We start from the raw sequence: 25,333 nt of genomic DNA, 5'->3' as shown, positions 1-25,333 counted from the left end.
TATGACTGTATTTTCTCTGATAAACCACTGCAAACCTGAGTTAGGAGAGTGGCTCAGTCTTCTGCCTTGTAGGCATGGAAGGCTGCTATCTATCAGGTTCTCCTGAAGCTTTTTTCTCTCCAACCTAAAAAAAAAAAAAAAATAGTTCCCTCAACTTCTTTTCACATTGCATAGCCTCAGCCCCTTCAGTTGATTGCAGCTTAATGAGTACCAAGGAGAATAATTGCTTCACTTGATCTACTGGCTGTGTTCCTGTTGATACAGCTTATGATGCTGTTTGCCTTCATCACTACCAGAGCATGCTGGCTTATTTTTGGCCTACTGTCCCCCACTCCTTTTCAGCCGAGCTGCATATACAGCCAGCCAGTCCCCAGCATGCATCTTTGTCAGAAATTAGTCTATTCCAGGCACAGGTCTTTGCATTTGTCATCACTGAATTTTGAGAGGTTCTTAATAGTATCAGCAGTATGGAGTTGTTCCAAATTTTGTGAGGGTGCATTCTCTCTCTTCCTCCAGCTCTCTGATAAAGATCTTAAACAGGATAGGAACTCTCTCTGCCTGCATCAACCTTCAAGTAAAGTACAAACCAGTAGCAACAACCCTTTGTCTGATGCTTCAGCCTTGATCCCCTAATTCTCTTTGATTTTTTTGAAACTTCATAGAATTATCAATTTGGACAGAAACTATCTGAATAGATTCTTTGCTGTCTCAAATGACAAGGTTCATGCATCTCCCCTGAAAAGCTTATCAGGCATACATCATGCTGCACAGTAGGGAAAAAATGTAGTTTCCTTAGAAGGTAAGTTCAAAGATTAACTAAATCCATCTGTTGCTTCATGTAAGATCAATGTTGGTATTTTGATGATTCAGCTCAAAACATATGTTGAAAGAAGATAATTTTTATAATCTAGGGTAATAAGAGAAAAGGGAAAATACAGTCAATAGGTTTTTCAATGACCTTAATATGTCCTTTAGGTTTTCTGTGGTTGTGCCATCCCAGATGTGTTATTCTTTCCCTTCTCCCTTCCTTTTCCTCCTCCGGCTCTTATATCCAGTAGCTGGTTTAAATCAAATTTAACAAAAAAATGTATCTATATGGGTACCAGAAATGAGAATGAGTGAATAGGTAAATGAGAAAGCCAAAGCAATGATCATGGTAGGGGAGGTTGAATAGTGGCAGATCAATCCCTGATCCATTGCAAACTAAGGCTGATGTTTGGCAGCTGATCAGCAAATGTACCTCTGAACCATGTGTTCTTGGGTGTTTCTACACATTCAGCTGTGTGGCAGAACTAGGAGCATTACAGAGAGTGAAGTAAAGGAACCAAGTCCATAAAAACATGAAGTATGTTGGTTCAGTAGTTCACAGAAACCTTTTTTTTTCTTCCATAATGTTCCATAATATGAATCAAAATTTAATACTCTGGAGCTAAGCATTGTTGGACACAACTTCTTTCTGGCTGGAAATTGGTCATCTGTAAAGAATGTAGTATCTGGAGTTTCTTCATGTAAATAATTATTGCTTGTTTCTGTTTTTCAACTTGTTTCTAGAGAGGTGTGTTTTACTGCCATTACCCACACCCCCAACACACTTTTTTAAGCTACAACCTTGTCTTGCTATTTGTCAATGTGCTTGTCAGTAATATGTAAAAAGAGTGACAGTGTTAGCAGGGATTATTGAAACTATTAGTAGTCCATTTCTATTTGTGAGAACACATTTCCTTTTGCTTATCTGTAGTTACAGCAAACAGAACTTCTAAGAAATAGAAGTATTTCTGTGGTTGAAACAAGCATACTTCTGATTCTGCCTTCTGCATTGATTAGAGACTGACTCAATTGCATTCTGGCAGAAAATTTATGTTGAAGCTGTTGTTATCTAAAGGCATAAACGTTCTTACTGTGTAATACTACTATTTTAGTTGACTAGATAACGTTTCTAATGCCAGAAGTGTTGGTGATTGTTTGAAGAGGGTATTTTTGATGGAGGTTTCGCTGTTGTCTGTATAGCTACTGGACCTGGACATTCTGGTTGCATTTTGCTAGATGTATGCAGGTTTCTTGTTCTGCAACAAGCACTGTCATGCTTAGAGAATTTGCATTCTTACCCCAAGCTTGGCTCCATTGCTGTTAGAGGGAAAGATTCAAGAAACAATATATGATTAATCTATACATTCTTTGGGCTCTGCTGTGAATGATTATGTTAATGATAATTACTTATATGAACTTCATAAGAAAATACAGAGAGATTATCAGAGGTAGTCCTGCTCAGATGAATCTCTTGAAGTATGATAGTGTCTTTATATATTAGCGACTGTAGTTACATATTGTATTATATATGCAAATTTTGTGGGATAACATAAAAGGTTTAGTTTGGATCTGATATTTTTTTTCATTGTTTTTCAAGAGAAAAAGCATGCCTTTTCCCTCAGGACTTGCATATCCCAAACCATCCAAATAAAACACGATATATTATTCCTTGCCTTTGAGAGCAGTGGGCATATATGGTCTGGTTTGGTGACTTTCATAAGCTCTTGTTTAATATTTATGTAGTAGCTTTGTGTATGTGGGCTGAAATCATTCTGCTTAGTGTCTGTTTTAAGTAATTGAAATAGACTATTAAATTACAGGTAAAGAGAAAGAGAAATTATGTGAGGAAAAAATACAGCAATCACTCCGTCCCTAGGGAAAGCATTTTCTTTTAAGTGTCCTACAGTTAAATTTCTCACTGACATGATATAGATCTTCATGGTGTTTCAAGGCAAGTACAGAAAACAAGTTAAAGGTAGTATAAAGCTATGTTATGAAAGATATCTTTCTTAACCGACAGAGAAAGACACCTGCTTTTGAATGCTGAGTCTTCCATTTTTCTGGTTTTTAGAAAACAACTTCAGAAACTGACGCAATAACACTAAGGCAAAATTTGCAGTATTGACTTGACTGAAGCACTAGAGATCACTACCACAGAGCTATATGCTTTTAAGTTTAAGCTTGTTTTAAGTAACTTTTTAAATTTACATAAAGATTTCAGCCTACACATAGACTGCAGCTTCCTTTAATATTTAAATGCATTCAGAATAAACCATATATAAATATTTGTGTATGGTTTATAATCTCAGATATATGTATATGTGTGTACGTATGAGATTAAGATATATGTACATCTCATATGTATATATATTGTGTGTGTGTGTATCTTGTATGTGTATGTAAAACCATAGTTCTACATAATAAAATAACCTAGTGTTTTTAAGGTCTAGTGCAATTCCATGCTATTGGCCAGCTATGCTGTTGGTAATGTAAATGGAGAATAGATTTAATGATCTTTTGTAACACAAGGTAATGTGAATAATAAGACAGACACCGAAACTGTCCTATTCCTTAGTTTCTGCCTATATTTTCTTCGGAAATCTGGTTGGATTACAGCCAGTTTCACACCAGCTGCTACATGTTTTCTTTTCAGGATATTTTTGCACTTTATGTTAAGTGAGATCTGAGGCTTGCACAATACTGACTCCTTTCCCAAGCATTGCAGAAGGTCTCTGGAAAAGGTACACAGCCTTACTCCATACTGCATTTATCTTCAAAGGAAGAACTCTAAGGCCAATAATTACTTGGAAAAATTCACTAAACTCTTCATATTGGGCAGTACAGTTTCAATAAATCTGTGTAAGAAGTTGAGGCTTAGGATGACGTTTTTCTTGGTATTTACAAAATCTGCCATTGTGGAAGGTTACAGTAACTGCCCTTTCTTCAGGCTGATGAGAATGAGAAGATTTGAGAGAGATTCAACATGCAAGTGGGTCAGCCTGGTGGGGGACGGTGATTCTTTCCTTTGATCTGTGGCACTCCATTTTTGGCTCTACTACATGGAGAGCTGAACTGGCTTACATTGCAGCCCAGATTATTAAAGTACACTGGCATGAATTTTAGGTTACCATAAAATGCAGTTTTGATGGATCAGCTGGTGGTTCATGAACAGCCAATATGAACTGGAAGTTCTCCAGCAGTGGTTGCTCAGGAATCAGAGCTCTTGGAGTTGACCTCACGAGTCTCCCTGAGAAGTATATAGATTTGTCCTGGGCACATGGCAAGGTTTCTTTTCCTTGTTGCATTTCACTGTGTAATAAGTCACGGATGACATACTAAAGCTGGGGTACTCGTAACAAAAGCTAGACTTAACTTGGTAAAACTGCATGCTGTTCAAGAGACTCTCAGTGGGTGTGTAACACTGTGGTTGTTAGTGAGTTGTTTTTAAATTAAGGTATCGCTAAGGTTGTGGTCTGATGCTCCTGTTTTCACTTTGAACGAATCTCATTATAATCCCACTGTAATTTTTGAAGCATTTTTTTTTTTAATTTTACTTTTTGCAGAATACTTTGTTAATTGAATGTCTTGTTTGAATCACACTGAAACAGATTACATACTTTATTTTAGCTGACAGTGCTTAATCTAGATTAATTCGTACTGTTCAACATTACACTGGTGAAAAAGAAAAGGTAGCTTTACAGGCATATCAGGGTCTTGCTACAGCATAAAAATCAAAGAACTAATGTTTTCCAAACATGCACAACCACTGTATTATTAAAAGGTCAGCATTTGTTCAAGCTTTGAAGTATGACATCATACGTGATGCATGACATTTGGAAAGCACACAAAAATGTTGTGGAAAGAATTAATATTTTAAAACTTGCTTTATTAACTGCATTTCATATAGGTATAGTCATGCATGTTAGCACAGATCTACCAGTTAGGTCTTAAGACCAGGCAATGCTCTTTGCTTTTTTTTGAATTTAAACCTTCTCTGTCTCTGCTATTGTTACTTTCTTATGTTAGAATTTGAGATTATCTAAAGAAGAACTCATAAGAGTATGTTCAAATTTCTCTCTGAACTTGTTTTTCTGATTGGTAATATGTTTTGGATATCACATCTTAATTTCCTCCTACCCAACTTCACTCTCTTACCATGTCAGAAAGCTGATCCATCCTGCAGAATAAATTTTGATCCACTGTTGTATATGATACATAGAAATGCTTTTGACCTTGGGCAAAAAAGATGAGAGAGAGAAATGCCAAATTTGAATGACACAACCTGAATTGATATTCTACCTAAAATCCTTTGTGCAACAGTTCTTGGTTTTAAATTAAATTTCAAGGAATTAAAAAAAAAAATGAAAGAAAAAGATTTGAACAAGTATGGTTTAGATATCACAGAATCACAGAATGGCTGAGATTGGAAGGGGCCTCTGGAGGAACCTCTTGTCCAAGTTCCCTGTTCAAAAGCAGGTTCATCTAGAACAGGTTGCTCACAACTATGTCCAGACAGCTTAAAGAATATTAACAATATGTGGATATAATTAATCCTCATGTGGTTAAGTTTTCTTAAAATAGCATTATTTTGTCATTTAAAAATAAATGCTTATGTTTTAAGAAGGTATTTCAAAGGTTGAAACTCCACAGAAAGTTCAGAACAGGTTTTTGTTTAAGTAGGTAACAATTCCTAAAGCTATAAATATGCATGACAATGTATGGTATTATATTGTATCTTAAAATAATAGGTAATTTTCTCATGGAATGTATTTTTCTTAAAATACCTATGCTATGGATGTATTGTTAACACCAACTTTACCTCACTTCTTGGTAATGAGGTTAGGTATGCATGTATGAATCCATTAGAACTCTGTGCCATTATGTCATCCACAAAACTTGAAAAAATTGGTGTTCAAGAATTCACATTTTTGTATATATAAAATAAAAAAGACAGATGTCATCTTTACTTGTTTGCCATTACTGTAATGAAGACCTTATCAAAGGAAAAAAGTCAGTGACTCTCATTTGATACAAAGAATTTGTGCTTAGGTATATACGGATAACACATTGCTTTTGAAGGTTGTGTACAGAAGATAAAGAGGACAAGCGGCTCCACACTAGCTAGCAGTTGTGTGTGTATGTGTATATGTATTTTACAACTTTTTTCTTATGTTTTTATTCACGTGGTAGTTTTCCATGATTCTTCCTGAAAGCAGGCGTTACCTTTCAAGTAAGTGTAGCTTTTCTGGCTCAGTGCGAGGAGCATATGACACCGAACTTTAATGGAAAAATACCTCAATCAAACATGTGGTAGCTGAAGGAGGAATTAATTAATTAATATCTGCTTTTAATACTATTTTGTGATAATTTCTGTTAATAATACCTAATTTACTCTGCAATTTATTTTTGCTAATATTTTCAATGAAACAGATGTCCCTTTTACATTTTTGCATTATTTCTTGCATGAAACATAGTTAGTATTCCTGAGCAATTTGTTAAATTAATCTTTTGTTTTTATTTAGGTATATGAGTTAGATGGCATTCCCCTGATCCTGGATAACTGCAGCATTGATGACAACAATCCTTGTATCCTTTATGGAAGAATTCAAATCTATTGAATATGACATATTTTTGGAAAGTAAAAGAAAAAAGACAGAGGAGCTTAATATATGTTTGTTAGCATTGCTTTCACTTGGTACCTAAGTCTAACTGGCCTTAGGATTCTAGCTTGTTTTTAAATGCTTGGTTGAGAAGCGAGTGAATTTGTGAAAATGGATTCATGAACTGGACACTGAGTTGAAATGTTGTATTCTGTTTCCTAAAATAATTAATATTACTGTTTTACAATGTAAATTCACACAGCTAACTGTGATAGAAATCTGAATTAAGGCTGTTTTGTCATTGTGTCAGATCTGGAGTTTATGTTTCAACTGATGCCTATTCAGTAGACTGTAATAAGTACCCCATCAGTTCTATGTGCTTACTAAATCTGCCTGTGGAGAACTTATTCTAAGCACAGAAACAAGGCTAGCAAGCTGCAGAATGAAAATGTGTATAATTGAGAGCGTCATCTGAGTTATCACTGTTGCTTTATGTGCACTGTTTTTACATTCATCATTTTTCATATAGAGGGAGACTTGATAGTGTGTTTCTTGACAGTGCACTGAGTAGTAGAGTAGTATTTCTATGGTCCCATTCTGGTAAGAGGCACTGCAGGGATGCAGAGGGAAGGGCAGAAGTTATTCTTCTCCAAACAGAAGAACGGCCTTGAGAAAACCTAGTAAGGAGTTTTGAACCTGAATGACTGTTACTTTGCTGGAAAGCACGGCTTATGCAGCAACGTTTAGAATCTCTTTCTACAATTATTCCTTCATTTTAGCTGTTAGTAAAATAGAATAAAATTTGAAGTCTTCAAAGGATAGAGTTGTAATTTACAACCTTGAGTGAAATGAAAATAAAATACCAAGTGGGAGCCTTTACTGCATTTTGGGCGATGTGAAACTTCTTACACCTTTTGATACAGGCTGTTAATTTATGGCTGAACTATAAACCTCTTACCAGAAGATAAAACTTAATTTTAAAGACTTACTTGTCATAGTGACACCTCTTATTATGAGCTTTCATCACTGGTTCATAGCATGCAGTTTGCAGGTACATGGAAAAGTACTAGCCTGCTGTTGCAAGGTTTACTGTGTCAGCTTTTGGTGAACAGTTCCTGGCTACTATTTTATTGTTTTGGTGTAAAGTTATTATTCCAAGCACTGTTGTGTTGCATGAAGTTAATGCTTTCCTGCTTCTCTACTGTCTTTTTCTCTACATGTCTTTAACATGCCTTGTCTACTGTGTTCTCAGCATGTCTTATGTGGGAAAACGAAAGAGGAGTTTGAAATTCGTATCCATCTCTGCTTTTATCTGCTTTGTAGCACGCTCTGATACTAACAGACACCACAAACCAAGGCCTCAGTAGCATGTAGGTGTCCAGCTCCATTGCATAACATTCCTCTGAAGAGATATGACTGATTCCCTTCTCCCCCTGTGCACCCCATTCTGCTTGGAACAAATCTGTTTTGTGATGCTTGTAAAACAGAGCAATACTGATTTGAAAGCCTACTTACTTGAAATTGAAACGCCTTAAAATTGCCCAAAATCTAACTCTGTGATCCAGAGTGAATATATTTTGTCTCTTTTCTCTTTTTAAGGAGGATTAATTAAAAGGAAATATTTAGGCAACTTGAGCTAAATGTTGAGAGAGTTGCTGAAATTTGTATACTACCACTCAATGATGCTGCAGTTTGCCAAGAGGATGTAGAATTCAGCAAGGGAAAGCTTGATGTAGCTCTTCAGCAAGGGTTTCTTTGGGAAGTCTTGTACAGAAACTTCTCTTTACATTCTTGTTTCTAGTGCCTGTTTTTGTGGTTTCAGGCTGTGTTGTTCACATCTCCTTGTGTAAAGCCAACTGGAAAAGTTTCAACCAGCTTCCTTTAATATGAGAACATCTTAAATTTCCTCCTAGAGTCTTTGTAGATGCACATATTCATTTGAGCTATGTCTGGTTTGGAGACATCCAAGCTCTACAGTTTAGATATTATTATATTTTTCACTTAAAAATAGAGTTAATATACAGATTTTGTAGATTTTATCAACTGAGGTTTATCAACCTCTTAGTCATACCTACAAAATCTTCTAAAGAAAGGTGTAGTTGTGGTAGAAGTGACATGATCCTTTTCTGGGTGGGGAAAAAAATTAATAAAGTATGCAGTTCATGAGGAGAAGGTGGACTGCCGTGTTAGATGTTAAGAGCTTTTTATTACCTTTGAGAGGAGAAATCCTTTAATAAATCTTTTTATTTATAGCATATGTAAGCATAGTGAAAGACTAAATAGGTCTGCTCTTATCTCAAAATAAATTCCCGTGTAAAGCTGTCATTGCCTTAAAATCACATCCTTTGAGTTCTTGAACTACTTTGTTATATGCATAGAAATATCAGGAGGTTCATTGCTTATAAGATTGTTAACTGAAGTTCAGCTGAGATGTTTGTGTTACTTCAGCTTTCTGGTTTTGAATTCTTTTGGTGCATCAGTGTTACCTTGTCTAATTACATCTCTAACAGACTTATATCTTTCAAATTTGTGCTAACAAGCAGTAGTTTTTCCTATAGGAATTGTTACGATATAACAACAATAAAAGACTCTCAGTAATAATGGATGTGAAGATGATAATGAACCCCAAAGAACAAACTTTCTGTACATCTTGCAAAGATTTAAATTAGCATGTTAAATTTTCAACTACTGTAACTTTGCATGGTTCCAGATAAATTGACTGGAGTAATACTGAGAGATGCTAGATTTTCAACTTTTACGTATCAGGCTTTTAGTATAGGGGGAAAATGTAAATAATTAAAGATGTGGGGGATAAGGTTTGTTATAGACCTTGGGGTCAGAAGAGTTAAACGTCAAAGAAGGCTGAATGCCACTTTAACTTTTTCTGTGCCCTTTAAATGTTCTGTCTTGTATTTGTCATATCCTAATCATAGTTGTCCTTCTGTATTCAAAAGAAAGAAAAAGGTGTTTCTGGACAAGTAAACTACTTGTTTACCTTTAGATTAAGGATAGGTTCTTTGAAAATTCAGTTTCTTGCTCTACATCTGCGAAGTTGGGAGCATTCTGGTTTTATTTATGTGCCTTGTGTTTGCAAATAAATAAATAAAACCTGCTGCTAAAGAGCAAAGTGGATTTGAAATGCCTATCTGGGTAATATCAGTTAAAGTTTATTCCAGATCCAGCTTTTCAGATTACTTAGGCTGAAAAAGTGATCTAGAATAAAAAGTCTTCTGTTCTGTTTCCTGAGCCACCATCTTCCTCATCTCTGATAGGCAGTAGTATCAGACAAGAACCCTTCGTTTCATCATTGTCTTTGACCTCTTCCTCATTTCTTACTGTTCCTTCTAGCTTCCTTTCTGACCTTTCACAGATACCACTTGCTTACCACAAACAAAAGGCGGGAGGCCAGCCCATTCAGATCGAAGCATTAAAGCATTGTTGACTCTAATCATACAAAAACGGTGTTTATTAAAAACTGCAAATAAACTGTCCGGTTTATTATTGAAGAGTTTTCAGTTTATCATAAATAAATAGGCACTCAAAGTGATACCTGTTAGTTAATGATAGAATTTGAAGATGAGAAGTGAAATGCAGCTTTGAAAGTGGAATATTCTTGATTTTTCAGGATGCTTACCAATCTTAAATTTATGAGATTCTTATAGTGGGTTTCTCAATTTGATTTCTCAAATTGATTTTGTGACTGAATTGAATTGGAATAGACCTTATCCTTATGTAAGTGTCTGTATTATGTTATCCCTAATCAGGCATGTTTTTCTGTTAGTCAAAACTGAAGTCATACTTGAAGAAAAAAAAATGGTGTAGTATGTGTGCATGTGCATTTTTGCATGTATGAGTACACCCAGCTGCTTATTTTTCAGCAATAAGAATTTTAGTAAAAGGGAAAACTGTGGTTGCTGTGGATATCCATACATAGAGTCCTTAGTCTGAATAATGGATGAAAGTGTAGAAAATACAAGTTAATTTTCAGATACTCCTTGCCTAAGCTTCAGTCTGAAGTATATATTCAGTCTGAAAGTCATCTAAGAGGTAGATTGAAAATACTTCTGACTTGATGGCAACAGCAAGTATAATTGTGGTTCATGAAACTTTTGGCTGAAGCTAGAAGAAATCAAGTTGCTATGGTCTACAGCGATGGCAGTTTGTTTTTGTGAGATGCCAGCAAAGACTTTTGGGGGAACTGACAGACATTTTATTCCTAAGTTACAGAGTACAACCTAAAACAGGCCACATAGAGTGAAAAAGCCTCACAGCTGAATAGAAGCCAGTGGAAAGCAAAAATATGAGTGCAAGTTGACTTTTTAGAATAAACTATGATATAGTTGAGCATTTTCATGAAGATGTGAAATCTTTTATGTTGGCAAGAAAAAGCAGGATAATGTTCCATCAGTACTGGTTGCCTTTCTTTGGAAAACTTGCTGTAGGCACTGTCAGTGCATTCACCAATTTGAGGTGAACTGTTTGACTCTATTTTCATAAGCATACATAAAATAACATTATTTCAGTGGATACAGTTAGTTCAAAGGAACTAGAGTACTGCTGAAAACAGTAATGATCACTCTCTCCATGCCCTGTGAAGTTCTGTCCACTTGGAAGAAACTGCCCATTTCCTCATCCCATTGACAGCTGCTTTGCTGCACAAATCTGAAGGCTACCTGAGATAAACAGAAGTTTATTCTTTGGCAGAGGGCTGCAGTTTTGCATTATCACAGGTTGCTGCTACTGTAGCCCTTATGCTTAGACACGGAGCACTGTTAGAATCTTATTTGCTGTAAACCAGTGCTGATTGTCACTATGACACTAATAAAAAGGTATCAACTCAATTTCTAGTGACTCAGCAGTGGCTGAGGACCTACAGGTTGGCAATTTAAGAATGGGACTTGTCAGCACAGGTGAAGATCCAAAATTTGTTGACATGGATTTAGAGGTTCCTAGTGTCAAAGACAACATAAAATAGCAGCTCAGTAGCAGCCAATTACTATAGGTGGAACTAGAATGAAAATTAAATTCAATTCAACTCCTATGTGCTGAGAATTCTTCTTTAAAACCCTGAAAGTTGTAGAGGATTTCTGATTGATGGCATATACACAAACTTTAGCTTCTTCTTTGTATCTTACACTTACATTCAGGTGAACTGATCAGGCTAGAAGCTGGAACAGGTACAAGTATTGTTATTTATCGAATAAGAATGATCTCTGAGAGGGGCTTATTTCTTTCACCATATTCAACAGACCAAATCCTGTTCCTTCAGGTTACCGTGAATTCCTTATAGCTGTACTTTTTTTTTGATTCTAATGGAGCCAATGGGATCTGTGTGGTTCACTAGGGAATCCTTTAGTGTTGTATAATAACAGATTCTTCAGCAGCAGTAGTGGGCCCATTTTGAAAATGGTTCCCAGAAGACTTCAGCCTTCTTGTTATTCCTCATGGTGAAAAGGGAAAAAGACAGCTATTCCCAAATAAAGCTTCTGGTTTTAGTTTTGAAGGTCATCTTTCGACCAATACTGATTTCTGGCACTTATGCATCAGGGTGTCTTTATACTCATTGCGAGTAGCTGGTCTTGTTCTTACAGAGGTGTTGGTGGACTGGAGAGGTTTGGATTCCATGCTAATCGGGATTTTTCTATAGGATATTGAATGGGGTGTCCAAGGTGGGACTATTATAAGGAGGCAGGATCTGAGTCCATGGTCCCTGTTGAGGAGGTACAGGAGGCCTTTGTGTAATTTAATTCTACTTTGGATTACTCTTGAGATTGACTTGAAGCAAACTCTGAAGAGTTTGGATAATGTAGCTTCCATGTCCTAAGCTGCTGTTTGTCTTTTCTGTATGTTGAAAACTCTGAACAGAACTCACCTAAAGGTGACAGAAGAACCAAGAAAAAAGCTGCTTCATCAGTTTTAAGCATTATATTTGGTAGATATAAATTCTGACGTGGACAGCACTTCTGAAATTTTTGTTTTGTTTCAAGAAGATATCTACCTACTTCAGAATGAGACAAAAAATGTAGGTTTTTCTTGTGAGATGTTCTACATCTCTATCTATTAGCTTGATCAGTAATTCACACTGTTGCCAAAGAATAAAATATATTTTTTTGTCAAATGCAAAGTCCCCTTTAAATTAGACCAAAGGAAGCATGCAGTGTGCATTGCACGAAAAGATTGTCTGGGAAACAAAAATTCTGTCTCTCTTTTTACAGCTTCTTGATTGGGAAAGAACATTGGGAGTTAGGCTTCTGGCATTAAATTTCTAGCTGCATTTCATATATAATATGATTTTATCAGGTTCTTTAGAGCACTGTGTACTTTAGGGTACTTTCCTGGTAAATCAAAGTGATGCTACATTGTGAAGTCTTAATTAGCTCGTAATTGCCAAGCACATTGGGGTTGTTGCCTAACACACACTGGTGAAAATGTCTAAAATAATTCTCAGAATTAATTTATAGATATTTTTCTTTCAAAACTGTTCATGGATTAATTTTGTTTGGACATTTAACAAAGTTTTAATTCCTAATGGCATATCTCAGGTTGCTGATTCCTCAATTTGAGGTATGATTGGTAATAAAAATACTTGAATTCAAATTTCACAAGAAAGTTTGTATTGGTTTTCTTGAGAATATATAAAATGCCAAAACAGTTTTGAGGACATGTAAATATAGAGTCTATTCTTCAGTGTATTACTTCTACACAGCTCCAGCAAATGACATCTATCTTCATTAATAAATGTGTGTGATGTACAGGATCCCTCTTAGAGCTGGAGGATGTTTAACAGAGGTATACAGAATGCAAGAAGGCTCTTTGAAATGTTACATTATAATATGTGCAATCCCTTGAGAAGAATAATCTCTGTAGGCACCAACTCATGCATGGAAATGTAAGGAATTAAAGTTAATAATTCTATTTCTAAGCCAAATATTGTCATATTTGTCCTCTGTCCTAATTCTCTTGGTGGATTTAAATCCATGACAGGCTTGAATTCTTGAAAGAAAGTGGATCTTTAGTTACCAGAAGCACCAAAAAAAAAAAAAAAGAAACAGAGAAAATATAATATTTCACTGCTTTTATAGCTCAAACAGTTTGATTGATTTTTCTGTAGACTTTTTGAAAAATTCCCCTCTGGGCTGCGACAGAGCACTAGAAATTTGAGACCCAAAGTTTTTTTGTTTTGTTTTGTTTTGTTTTTTAATAAATTTGGGAGTGGTTCAAAAATATTGTTGAGAATGGACTGCCTTCTATGACCGCCTTATCATATTTCAGTCTGTCGTCTTGACATTGTTTCTTGCACACCTCCAAGGAATATTCAGATGTAATACGGCCAATGCTCTGCATAACATCTTTATTCTGACTTTTTTCTGCTGTTCCATTTTCTGCCATTGTTATTAAACCAATCTGTAATTTCAGCTGGTGGGTGCATTGTCATATGTAGCTCCTTCCTGATCCTTAAATCTTTTTCCGTCTCTATCCCAGATCTTTGCTTAGACTTTGTTCTTTCTATTTCCAAAATATAGCCTTTCCTTTCTGTCTCACTAAGGATATATTTGCAGTACATACCACTGATCCTGTTTATTTGTTCTTGTCTGTTTGTGTTTTGAGATTTCTTCAAGGAGATGCAAGCATTTCCTGAAATTATAGCAGATACAATTGTGGCTAATGGCTATTTGCAAAACATGAGAAAAAACTTGGTTATGATTTAGTTGCATCTTTCAAAACACCCATTTGTTTGACTGATGTTATTTTTAGATGCACACTGAATATCATCTAGTGTCTATGAGACTGGAACTGGAGTTTCACTTACCTTCATTGTTTTGATTGTTTGTGATTTGATTATAAGTGACATTTGAAATTACTGAAAGCATCAGGGGTGGGAATTATGCCACATATATTATTCAGAGACCTTGAGTGAACAAAATGCTTGAGTACAATGCTGACAGATGAGTTGGCATACAGATCCTTGCTGAATCTATATATGTAGACGAATTTCTAGAGTTTATAAATAGAAAAAGTTTCTATCCAAATTGTAAGTCAGTTTATCTCATCATCTACCTTAGCCTTCTGAGTGATAAATTGGAATTAGCTTGATCACCTCTTAGGTATTAACTAAGTTGTGTTTTCCAGTCTAGTGCCAGATTTTTGAGAATTTTATTTGACTTCTATGATTTCCATTTTAAAAGTGTTTTAGAAAAGCTGTTTGTTTGTGTGTGTGAATGCATATAAATTCACATGAATATATTTGTGCAGGTGGAGCTTTTTTCTTTACACGTCCAAGGAAAGTTGAAATTACTATAGTCTGCCTGATACTTAGTCAGTTTGTGAACACAATTACCACCCCCCTGTGCTTCAGTGCTTTACATCTCAATGCCTGTGGTAGGTTTTAATAATAATTTGATATGTGAGTTTCAGCTTAATGGAATTTTATATTTTTTTCTGTGCCTGGGAAAAGAAAGTAAGCTGAGGCAATTTTAACAGTTAAGTAACAGCAAATTGAAGCTTTTTTTCTTTGATGTAACAGTTTGCTAACTCTCTGTTATAGATAACTGGCACTTAGGTTTAGTTGTCATGAATTCTTAAAATGGGATTAGTGTAATAGAAGGGTCTGTAAGAACAGAATATTGTAACTGTAGCACATTAGCTTGAAATTGATCAAGAGTGTGATTCTTTGTTTTAAAACAGATGATTTATAGTTACTCATAAATTATGGGTTTCTATTAAACATGTAAGTCATAATTTTTTAAAAATTTGGCAGCCTAAGCAGTAAAAATGAATGTGTCATATTCATGGTTTTAAGCTAGTATTACAAGTCTGAGTACAGGAAAAAGTAAAACAAACTAGAGGTTATGGCTTTATTTTATTTGAAGTTTTTTAAGTTTTGGCATAAAACATTATTATAAAAAATAGCCTGACATAGCTAAACACGTACTATGGTTTTAGTAGCTCTATAGTACTTGACAGAAATTGTTTAATTTCTTAGTATGCTAAGGTGTGTTGGTATTCTCGTTTTAAGTCCTGTAGAAAATGAAAGGAGGCACATAGGGTATGGATCAAATGTCTGGGTATATAAATGGTGTGACCTGTTAACCAAAATTTCTCTAGATATGAATGGCTTAGTAACCCGAATTACTGCAGTAGTAAACAGCCATTTAGTGAACGTTGGGTACTATTTAGCTGAACATCACTGATGTGTGCTGTGTGTAGTTCCAAGCAGACAAGCAAGTCTTGGAAGTAAGGAGCATCCTGACATGGGTCTGTCTGCCTCATAATTGAGCAGTGCTGAAAAAGTATTTCCAAATGAAGAGCTAGGACTCTTATTTGCTGGAACGTAGCTAGGCGTGAAAGGGTAGCTGGATGTTGTCTGGCTTTGTTTTTCACTGTATTGGAATTACTGAGAGAAAAGCCAAAAGGGGTTGACAAGTCATGTTTCGTCTGTAATCAGTCAATTAGCAAATTTGAGCATAATGTGCTTCAGAGGGAACACTGAAAAATACAAATGTAAGGAAGAGGCGCAAGAATTTTGCAAAGCTTGGTGTATCTTCCTCAGTTTCTCAAAAGATCCTTACCAAGTGCTTTGATCAGGATCTGTGATTTTTATTTTTATTTTTATTTTTTTTAGATCTAGAATAGAAATCAGTGTTTGGAAACAATTTTAAATAAATGTAAACTAAAAAAAAAAAATCTCAGGCTATAATGAATGAAAATATTTACCCACTGGAATAATTTATTCAGGGACACAGTGAAATCTCCTGGTCAAGATTAGATATGTTTCAGAAAATGGCACAAAAATATCTTGTACATAAAACAAAACTGATTGACTTGATTTCAAGAGTGACTTATATTTCAGTGGTCTGTATTCAAAGCAGATGCATTGGACAAAATAGTTGTAATTGTCCATTTTGGTCTTAAAGTGTATTTGTTGGCTGTAGATGTTTAGACAGATTAACTTTCAGTTGAAGTTATATATGAGATATAACATGCCTTTCTGTTGTCATACATCAATCCCATTTTAAAGGAACCTGTATACCATATGGTAGGCTTTAAGAAACAGCTAATAGGTAGGACGTTTGGACACTGATGTAAATAAAGGTAGCTAGGAGGAGTAAGAAGGGCTGGTTGCAGGTACCTTATTCGTGCATTTCCAGTGAAGCTTTGCTGCCACATAGTGGTGGAGATTGAAGCTAATTTGGAGATGGATGGTCCAACCGTCCTACTGATCTCTTAAAGCAGGTGAGAGTTGCAGTAGAAGTGAACCTCTGCTCTCGGTTCTCCGGTGCTGCAAAACTTATCCTTAGAAAATGTGATAAGGAATAAATGCCTCTTCCAGCGTCTCTCCACCTCGGAGGCGCTTATATAACATGGGCTGTACTGTGTTTTCTCTGCAAGAACCAGGTCCAGCAGGGGAGGGAAGGACATTTCTGGACGATAGCACATTGCCTGTTTCCAGCTTTTAAATCCAGAATGTGGCAACTGCAATCATAGATGATGTTAACTGCTATGGAATCTGCTAAGTAAAACTACAGGAAACCAAAATATTTAAGGCCTCTTTATTGTAAATTCTAGGCAGAGAATTTCAAGTTTGCTAGGCTGAATTCCTGAATTTTTCTGATGCTGATAATGTAATGTCAGGAATAAATGGATTCCCAAGCATACATTCTAAAAATATGAAATACTTCTTCAAAATAAGTAAATACATTGAGATGGTACTCTTAGATCTTTGTTTTCTGTGATTGCTTTTTCTGATAATGTCTTAAACAGAAGTAAAAGGTCTGTAAAAGTAAAGGAACAGTTTTAAGGAATTTCTGTCAACTTATACAGCTTCTAGGACAGCATAAAACTACTAAAATCACCAATAGAAATAAACTTGTAGCACTCTGTAAGCAATTTGGCTGTTAAGTGAGGGACCAAAATCCTGACTGTCTACTATGTGTGGTCAACCACGGCACATTGATCTGAATTGTGATTAACAGTGCCAGTCACTGTTTATAGACCTCTTTAAATAGTGAGAAGAATTGTCTTCAAGTTGCTGTGATACAAAAGTACTTAAAAGGACTTGAAATTCTTGAAAAGATCATTTATTTCATTTCAGTGTAGTCCAGTCAGGCCTGTAAGTGGAAGTGATTCTTTTACTGTGATGCTTTAGTATTTCATTCTTGTCTGTAGAACATTCAGTGAGAATTGGATTGTGTGTTGAAGACAGGAAAGCAATATAGTTAGCAAGGACTGTATTTTCATTATCTCTGATTTCTAGTCCTATAGACCTGTTCCAGAAAAGCTCTTAGAGAAGAAGGACAGCTCTAGCTCTTGCAGTTCCAAACTGCGTGGGTTGTCTGCCTTATTAAGGTTTTGTATCTCTTCCTATATTTGGTTTAAATGAAGTTAATGTTTAAATAGTCCAAAATCTGATTTAAATGAGGTAATAGAATCACACAAAGAATATCCTTTTTTTTTTTTTTAATGCAGAAAATTGACTCTTATGGAAGATAGTTTCCTAAGTAATCATTTAGTTACAGAAAGTCTAATGTAGTTCAGGAAACTGTCAAACTGAAACAAACAGACCAAATATATATATATATGTGTGTGTGTATATATAAACTATGTAGTATATCAAACTCTTCACCAAGGATGTTATATTTAGAAATAATAAATATGAAGGGGACTTAAGAATAGCAACATATGTATATCAGTCTTGCCACACCCTTCAGTAGCCTATATTAGTTAATGATAATCCTAAACTTGCTTGAAAACTGACCACTTGCCTTTTTCAAGCAGTGTACTTTCAACATTACTTAGGCATTCTTGTGTATTTACCTAGTCAGATTCAAGCCTCATTAATAATTATGTCCACTATTTTTCATCTGTAGAATCCAAATTTTTTTATAGAATATTTCATAGAGGTGATGGATGCAATAGTCTTACCAATAACATTTTGTCCAAATTGGGGCACCTGATATGAGAATGAAGAGCTGGAATACTCTCCTTGGGAAATGTTTTATAAGTCCTCCTTCTAGTAATTCGTCTCAATAGGGTGTTCGTTAGTGACTCCTGACAGCAGGCAATTGTAATTTCATGTAGCATTAAACTCCTAAATTAGTAGCTATGCTATTGCTAGCATTGATTCTGGCAACCTGTTGTAGCAGAATCCATAAGAAAAGAAACAACAGAATTGTGAGAAGTTCTCTTTGCAGTCAATGGCAAAACTTCTACAGAATTCAAGGGGTTTAGTTTTTCATAGTTTGCTGGTTCCACATAGCAACATTTTTCATCCTTTAGGACAGACACCACCTTTCCTTTCCCCCTATATGCCTCCTCCCTGCCAATTGAAGTAATGACCCAGAGCAGTTTAGATGATTAACTTTAAATTGCTATTTGAAAATTTCTTACATGAGTATGGAACACAGAGCAAGTTGGTTCAGTTTTATTATTGTTTGTATAAGTATAAATAACTTAAGAATCCCATAGCATACAGTACAGAATGGTTTTGGAAAAGAGTTGCTATAAATGTATACAAATGTTTACTTTCATTACCTAAACACAAGTAGTCCAGTAGTGAAGCTCCTGTAAAATGAAATGAAAATTTTAACTTCTTCTGTATGCCCTCTCCACTGTGACAGAGAGATGTAATTTTCACTTCCTTGTCTATAATATTAATTAATTTGACATTGCAGTATATACTGCTGGAGAAATCTGGACAGTGCTATACAGTGAGATCTACTGTGCTTGCTGCAGTTCTTTTCCTTTATGCAGTTTCACAACAAACAGGCTCATGCTCTTATTTGTAGTAACTATGGAAACTTTAGAAGCTCTCTTTCTAAAGCTGAGCATACAATAAAGTGCTTAAAGTGTTGGTAGGATTAGAGACTCTAGAATATGTTTAATTTTCTTTCTGTGTCTCTATCTTTGGAGAGGAGCAAGAGGGTAATGTGAATATTAGCTGGCGACTAGCTTTAATCTCTGCTGACACTTAAGTCTGTCTAGGTCTGCACACAGCCATCCAAAGGTCTTAGCCTCACACAGCATGTGAACAAGGGAAATCATGCATATTCATGATTGAATTTGCAATGGAAAACCTACATGCAGAAAAGAGTTTTTGAATGAGTGAAAACGTTATTGAAAACATTTTGCAGCTTCAGCTACAGTAGTCAATAATGATAAATACCATAATGATGATAGAGTTCATAAGATAATGGGGATGTCTTAGATATTATGTAGGCATGAATGGATATGATAATAGGAGAACATCATTTGCTGTGCGTTTTAGCAGTGTTTTTGTGTTGAAGAACATAAAGATGATGGAAACAGGATTATTCCCAAGGCCAATACAAAAAAAAAAGTACTTTTTTTTTTTTCCTGTGTGACTCTTTGCATTATTGAAAACTGTCACTGTTTTAAAATTGCTTTTTAAATTATTATTAGTTTTATTAAGGGAAGTGTTCTCTTATGCAAGTGGAGTTCAGTGTTGTGTTTTAGAAACATGGGAGAAATCTGCACCTCATCCCAGGAGCAGAGCCAAGGAGGGTGATAGCATGTTTCTCACAGCTCGCTGGGAGACCTTCATGTTACTTTCTGGCACTTGTGAAATGCCCTAAACAAGACCCAGGGAAGACCTGCTAGTATCAGCCTTCTTCCACCTCTGCTTGTTCATCTGCATTCATCATCTGGTATACTTTAGCGTTCCGAAATTCATTTTTACCTTTGGGGCTGTTGAATGAGATTCTGCTTCTGTTTTTTTTTTTTTTTTTTTGATATTTTATTGTTGGTTTATATACTCAAATGTAATCTTTAGTAGAAGTATTCAACTTATAACATATATGTATTTTGGCACTTTTCTTTTCATCTAACCCATAGTAGTGATGCATGGACAGAAGACAATACATTGATACTCTCTCTATCATGTTCATCTATTTGGGCTTGATGTGATTTTTTTTTTCCTAATTTCTCTACTCTGTCACTATCCCATCTGGATCCTGCTTATGCAAGTATATATATATATATATTTTTTAATGGTGGAGATGTGCAGCATGTTTCCTGATGGTCTGAAAAACTGTCAGAAAAAAGCCCTGCGGTTGTTACTCCTTTACCACTTTTGATTTCCAATTCTGGGCTGCTTGAATGTGAAAATAAATGTAAACTACTATTAAAAGGTAATGGGCTGTTTCACAGATTCACGGCAATACAGAATTTTTCCCTAGCATGTGTGTTTCCCGTGACATTTGGCCAAGCTACTCTTCATTTAAACCTTTCTCTCTGTTGAGGATTCCATATACGCTTTTTATTTCAGTCCTTTCTCTATTCTCTTTTGGCATCTAAGTAGCGCTGTGGTTAGCTTATGTCTCATATTTTATTTATTTATTTTTTGTCTTCCTTATTCTTTTGTGTCATTTCCTGTCTTAAAATTAAGGTTGTGAAGGCTGGATAAGGTCTCATGTTAAGAAAGCTGCTCCTGTCACATGCTGATGTTCATTCACATTGCTTGTTGCATTAAACAGCCTATCATGACAGACTGCCTTTGCGGAATGAGTGTAAACCTAAGGGGCAGTTGGAGATGGGAGCAAGGTAGGCACAGCAGTCAGTGTAAGGTACACTTACAAAGTAATAAGACTGCTACTGTAAGAACGTGTGCAGTGGCTGGTGCAGTGGTGCTGGATTTTCCAAATGCTGTTATGATAGATTGTGTAAGAAAGTCCAGTTCATGCATTTTATTCGTTTGTCTGAAGTTCCCATCTTCCCCCGTTGAGTTTTCCCCTCCAGTCACCCCCTGGCAAATGCCTGTAAGAGCACTATCTCATCTCTGTGCTTAGACACTGTCCAACCCAAAAGACGTCAAGGAGATGAGTAAATTAAGCATATTCTTCTACTGGATGTGAAGCTACATGTAGTAAATAATTGGTGCCCTGCAGGCAAACCACTTTCATGTGATTCAGAATGGCTTGCCTCCCATATGGGTAACTTGGGAAAGATTATATCATCACATAGCTTTTCAGCTGCAGAATTGGAGCTAACATCTTTGACACTTCATAAAATGAACACTGTAGTTCACTTGGAAGATGCCTGACTGATAATCCTGGGAATTTAAATCCTTTGTCTATGGCCCTGACATGTGCCTCAATCCTGGCCTCAAGGGACCACCTTAGAAAGTGAATAAGTTGCAGCTTGTGCCCATTTAAACGTGAGTAGGAGCTACCTGCTGGTGATCATAGTGTCTTTTCTGTTGGCGAGTTTGTAGAAGTACCCAGGCGCAAAGAACTGGACATAGATAGTATTAGAGGTTAATATTTTTTAAGGGTCTCCCACATTATTTGTGCTATTTTCAGTTGTTAACATGTATTTCTCTTTTCCCACATTTCAACTTTTTTGGTGAAAGTAGTCCTCTTTCTTGTACCTGACTTACAGCTTATTATGCCAGTTCTTGAATGTGCAGTGTAGAGGTGTTAGGACTGTAAGTACAATGATTTTTTGTTTGTTTGTTTGTTTGTTTGTTTTTAATAATGCTAGGAAGATCATTAGAACATTTCAATTAACTATAATTCTGTTTTTAAAAAATGTCCTTTCAATTCCTGCAGTTCATGTGTTTGTTTTTGTGTGTTTGTGTGTGTGTTTTTTATTCAAGGTAAAACCTAGTAAATTTGCCTGAAGTTAATGGATATACCTCATTTAAGCTTAAGTTATCTCATATGCAAGTATTTGCAAGTTCAGGATCATAATCTGTATGTGTCTTTTTCAAACACTAGATTTCTACTGTTTTTCTGGGCTTGATGGATTGGGGGGAAATGTTAATAAATCATTGTTTCATCTTTACAAGAAAAGAAAGAAAAACAAACAAACACACAAAAAAATGATCCTTAACTTTGTGCAACAGTTGTGAACCAGTGGGCAGTATATGCTATCCGAAATCTCACTGAACAAAATGAGAGAAACCAAGAGCTTATTGCACGGATGGAGGAGAAAGGATTGGCCGACAATTCAGTCCTTGAGCATATGGGTTTAGAGATAGAGAAACAAGATGATAAGTTACTTCTGAGATCTGTCAGAAAAAAGCCTTTGTGAACAAAAAATTAAGAACAGTCGAATCATTAAAAGATTTCTCATTTGAAATATTTTTCCTGCTGAAACAATCAAGGCTTCTTCAGTTTTATTTCCAGTCAGTTGGATGCATTCTGTTCATTCTCAGAGAAATCACCAAACAACTGTTCTCCCTCACTATTGTAAACAAAAGGACACTTACGCTTTTTCTAAATACATAGTGCATTTTTACAGTATAGTAATTTACAGTATACAGCATAGTACATTTTTTTCTAAATACATGTCATACCTCGTCCTGGTAGTCAAGAAATGTAAATGAATTTATGGAAAAAATCCTTCTTTTCAGATGATTGAAATTTCATTACTTTCTCATTTCATTAGTAGAAAGATGTCATGCATGCGATATTGAGTTGTTACAATTTCCATGAACCTGAAGATAACTATCATTAAAAACATAGCAAAAATATCTGCCTTGCAATTTACCTTCTGTGTTTAAAAGATCTGTGCTGAATCAGGGCAAAACAATGAAAGTTGCTTGTCTTCTACCATGGTGCTTAAATACCTATATTGTATAAAGAACAGTGGAACACTGGATGTACGTAAATATTTAGTGAATTAAACAACATGCCTTCAGCAATTTAAATTGTTAGTAAAATGTCTTTTTACCTTGGTACCTTTCAGTCTTCATGACAAGTATATTAAAAACAAGGCTGTAGCTGTTGCAGCAACAGATGCTACATTCCTTTGCACTGGGGCATGTCTCTGTTTTGGAGACTTCGGTGTTTGTTTGAATTTTATTTGTTCCTTTGGATGGTAAGTCAGCCCACTTTCCTTTTATTTTGCACTTCTCATGGGTTTTCTGAACTCTGGCAGACTGCTGAAGAGGTAGTTTCTCACTGTGATTAATTCTAGCAGTTTCTTTTCACCCCTCTGCCTTTCCAAAACATTGACAAAACTCATTTCCAGTTAATTAATTCAAGAGAGGCAGAAGAATGGAAGGCCCTGCCTCTTCATTTTGGGTACCCTCCTATATTGTTGTTGGACCCTGCCACTGTGGAATGTGGCATGAATGAGATGGGTGGGAGAAGGGGGGCTGAGAAAGGGGAGGAGGTCTGGGGTGGGGTGCGGGGGGGGGTCAAGGTTAACTCTGTGTGTGCCATACCTTGTCCTGGCAGTCAAGAAATGTAAGCCTCCATGTATAAACCAAACAAGAATTGCAGATTAATGTTTCTAGATCTTTGCCATTGCTGTCATTTGGTTTTCCTCAATTCTGTCTAGCAGAAAGGTCCCAGAAAAGTTAAATTGTTCATGTTGTTGTCATTTAATCCCACTCTCACTGGAAAAACAAGTTTGTGTCCTTAAACTATGTGTAACAGACACTGGGCCATGTGCATCAGCTCCTCAAATCCCATTTTTGACTTCAAAACTGGAAAAAGTATGTAGTACCTTGAACTATAAGAAATGTATAGTAATGATTAGGAGTGTAGCCAGACTACTAAGATCTTCTCAGTTTAGTCATAAGGCTTTAGTATCTACCATGCTGACCAGATGGGAATGGAATTGATCTAGGGGGATTTTACCTTCTGGTTTTCAAGGCAATGATACAAAACTGCTAATTCTTTAGCCTTTTATTAAGTAAAGAATGTGTATAAAGGGATGATGGCAATAGGAATAAAGACTCTTAAGTTTTGTTGCTTTTAGTGACAACCTAATTAAAAAGAAATGGAGAAAAGTATTGTTTTAGAAAACACTTTTTTTTTTTAATAATTTGACAAGAACATTTCAGAGGATGTTTAAAATGGTTGTGTTTAAATGCCAACTTTATAAAGTCATTTCTTATACAGGTGTTTTTTTGCTACCTGAATGGAAAAAGATATGGTTTTGTTTCTTCCTGAGCATGTGCTCTATAAGATTGTGGTTTCTGAATGATTTTCCTAAGCCTTAATTCTTATAGTTAGGCCAGAATTAATTTAACAGTTAAATTACTATGTTACATAATATTTACAGACGGTTTTCTGTTTTTTGTTTGTTCCTTTGTTTTTAATTTTCATCTTCACAGCACAATTGAAAATTCATAGTTCTAGCACCTAAATAACCCCTCCCAAAAATTTACTATAAAAACACACTTTTTTTATTTGGAAGGCTACATCTTTCAACTCTAAAAGGAAAGAATGAAGCTTTTATTAACAAAGGAGCATCAAATATAATAGTACCTAGAATAAAGTGAAGCAGATTTCAATTGAGGAATGATAAAACCTCAGGCACATTTATTTTAGCAATGCTAGTTAGGAAACTCATGTTAGATAATTTAACAAAGTGAGAAAAAGTAATTATCCTGAACAAAAAATGAACTTCATATGTGAAGGAAAAAATGCAAAGAATTTCCTTTTACTTAGGGTAATAAAGAGTTAAATCCTGTTCACAAAGCAAATCCAGAAAGAACTTGGGTTGTGTAAAAAGCGGTGGGAGTCCCTTTTTCCTTTTAAGCAATAGGGAACTTTTTTTTTTTAACTTGATGGTTGTGCACCCACCAAAGGAATACACACAAACCCATAAATATAAACCAAATAATAACAAACACAAATAACTAAAAGGGTTTTGTGTGTTTCAGTGTATAATGCAGTAATAGTTGTGTTTTCTAAATGGGAAATGTAGGGCTTTCACAGTAGAGAACATGCTGATTACTGTATTGTGAGTGGCTGGCTTTTGATTTTCCTAGATGGATTAATTCTCAGAACACAACAGCTTCCCTGTCCTCCCCCAGTGGAGTCCAAGTCTCCAATAGGCTTGTTTTATATGCTAGAGGATTAATACAGCACAGCAATCAGTCATAAAAAGCAAGCTTTATTGAGTTTGTAAAGGGGCAGAACAGTTAGATCAAGTCTTGTGACCATCTTATT

The 25,333-nt window shown here is 35.6% G+C and overlaps 1 protein-coding gene across 8 annotated transcripts in view; it reads left to right on the top strand.

Moving 5' to 3' along the window:
- ATXN10 (ataxin 10) overlaps positions 1 to 22,897 on the top strand; it is a 117,689-nt gene extending 94,792 nt beyond the window's left edge. For all 8 annotated transcript variants that reach the window (XM_083819329.1, XM_083819332.1, XM_083819327.1 and 5 more), the window contains 2 exons: positions 6,330 to 6,393; positions 22,270 to 22,897. In XM_083819329.1, the coding sequence (XP_083675455.1) occupies positions 6,330 to 6,393; positions 22,270 to 22,457 (252 nt within the window). In that variant the 3' untranslated portion in view covers positions 22,458 to 22,897. The remainder of the gene's footprint in view (positions 1 to 6,329; positions 6,394 to 22,269) is intronic.
- Positions 22,898 to 25,333: the final 2,436 nt, after the last annotated feature.

The sequence above is a fragment of the Anser anser genome (assembly GCF_964211835.1).
Source record: "Anser anser genome assembly, chromosome: 1".
NCBI classification, from domain to species: Eukaryota; Metazoa; Chordata; class Aves; order Anseriformes; family Anatidae; genus Anser; species Anser anser.
The sequence above is the reverse complement of the archived record's forward strand: the minus strand, read 5'-3'. Positions and strand labels throughout refer to the sequence as shown.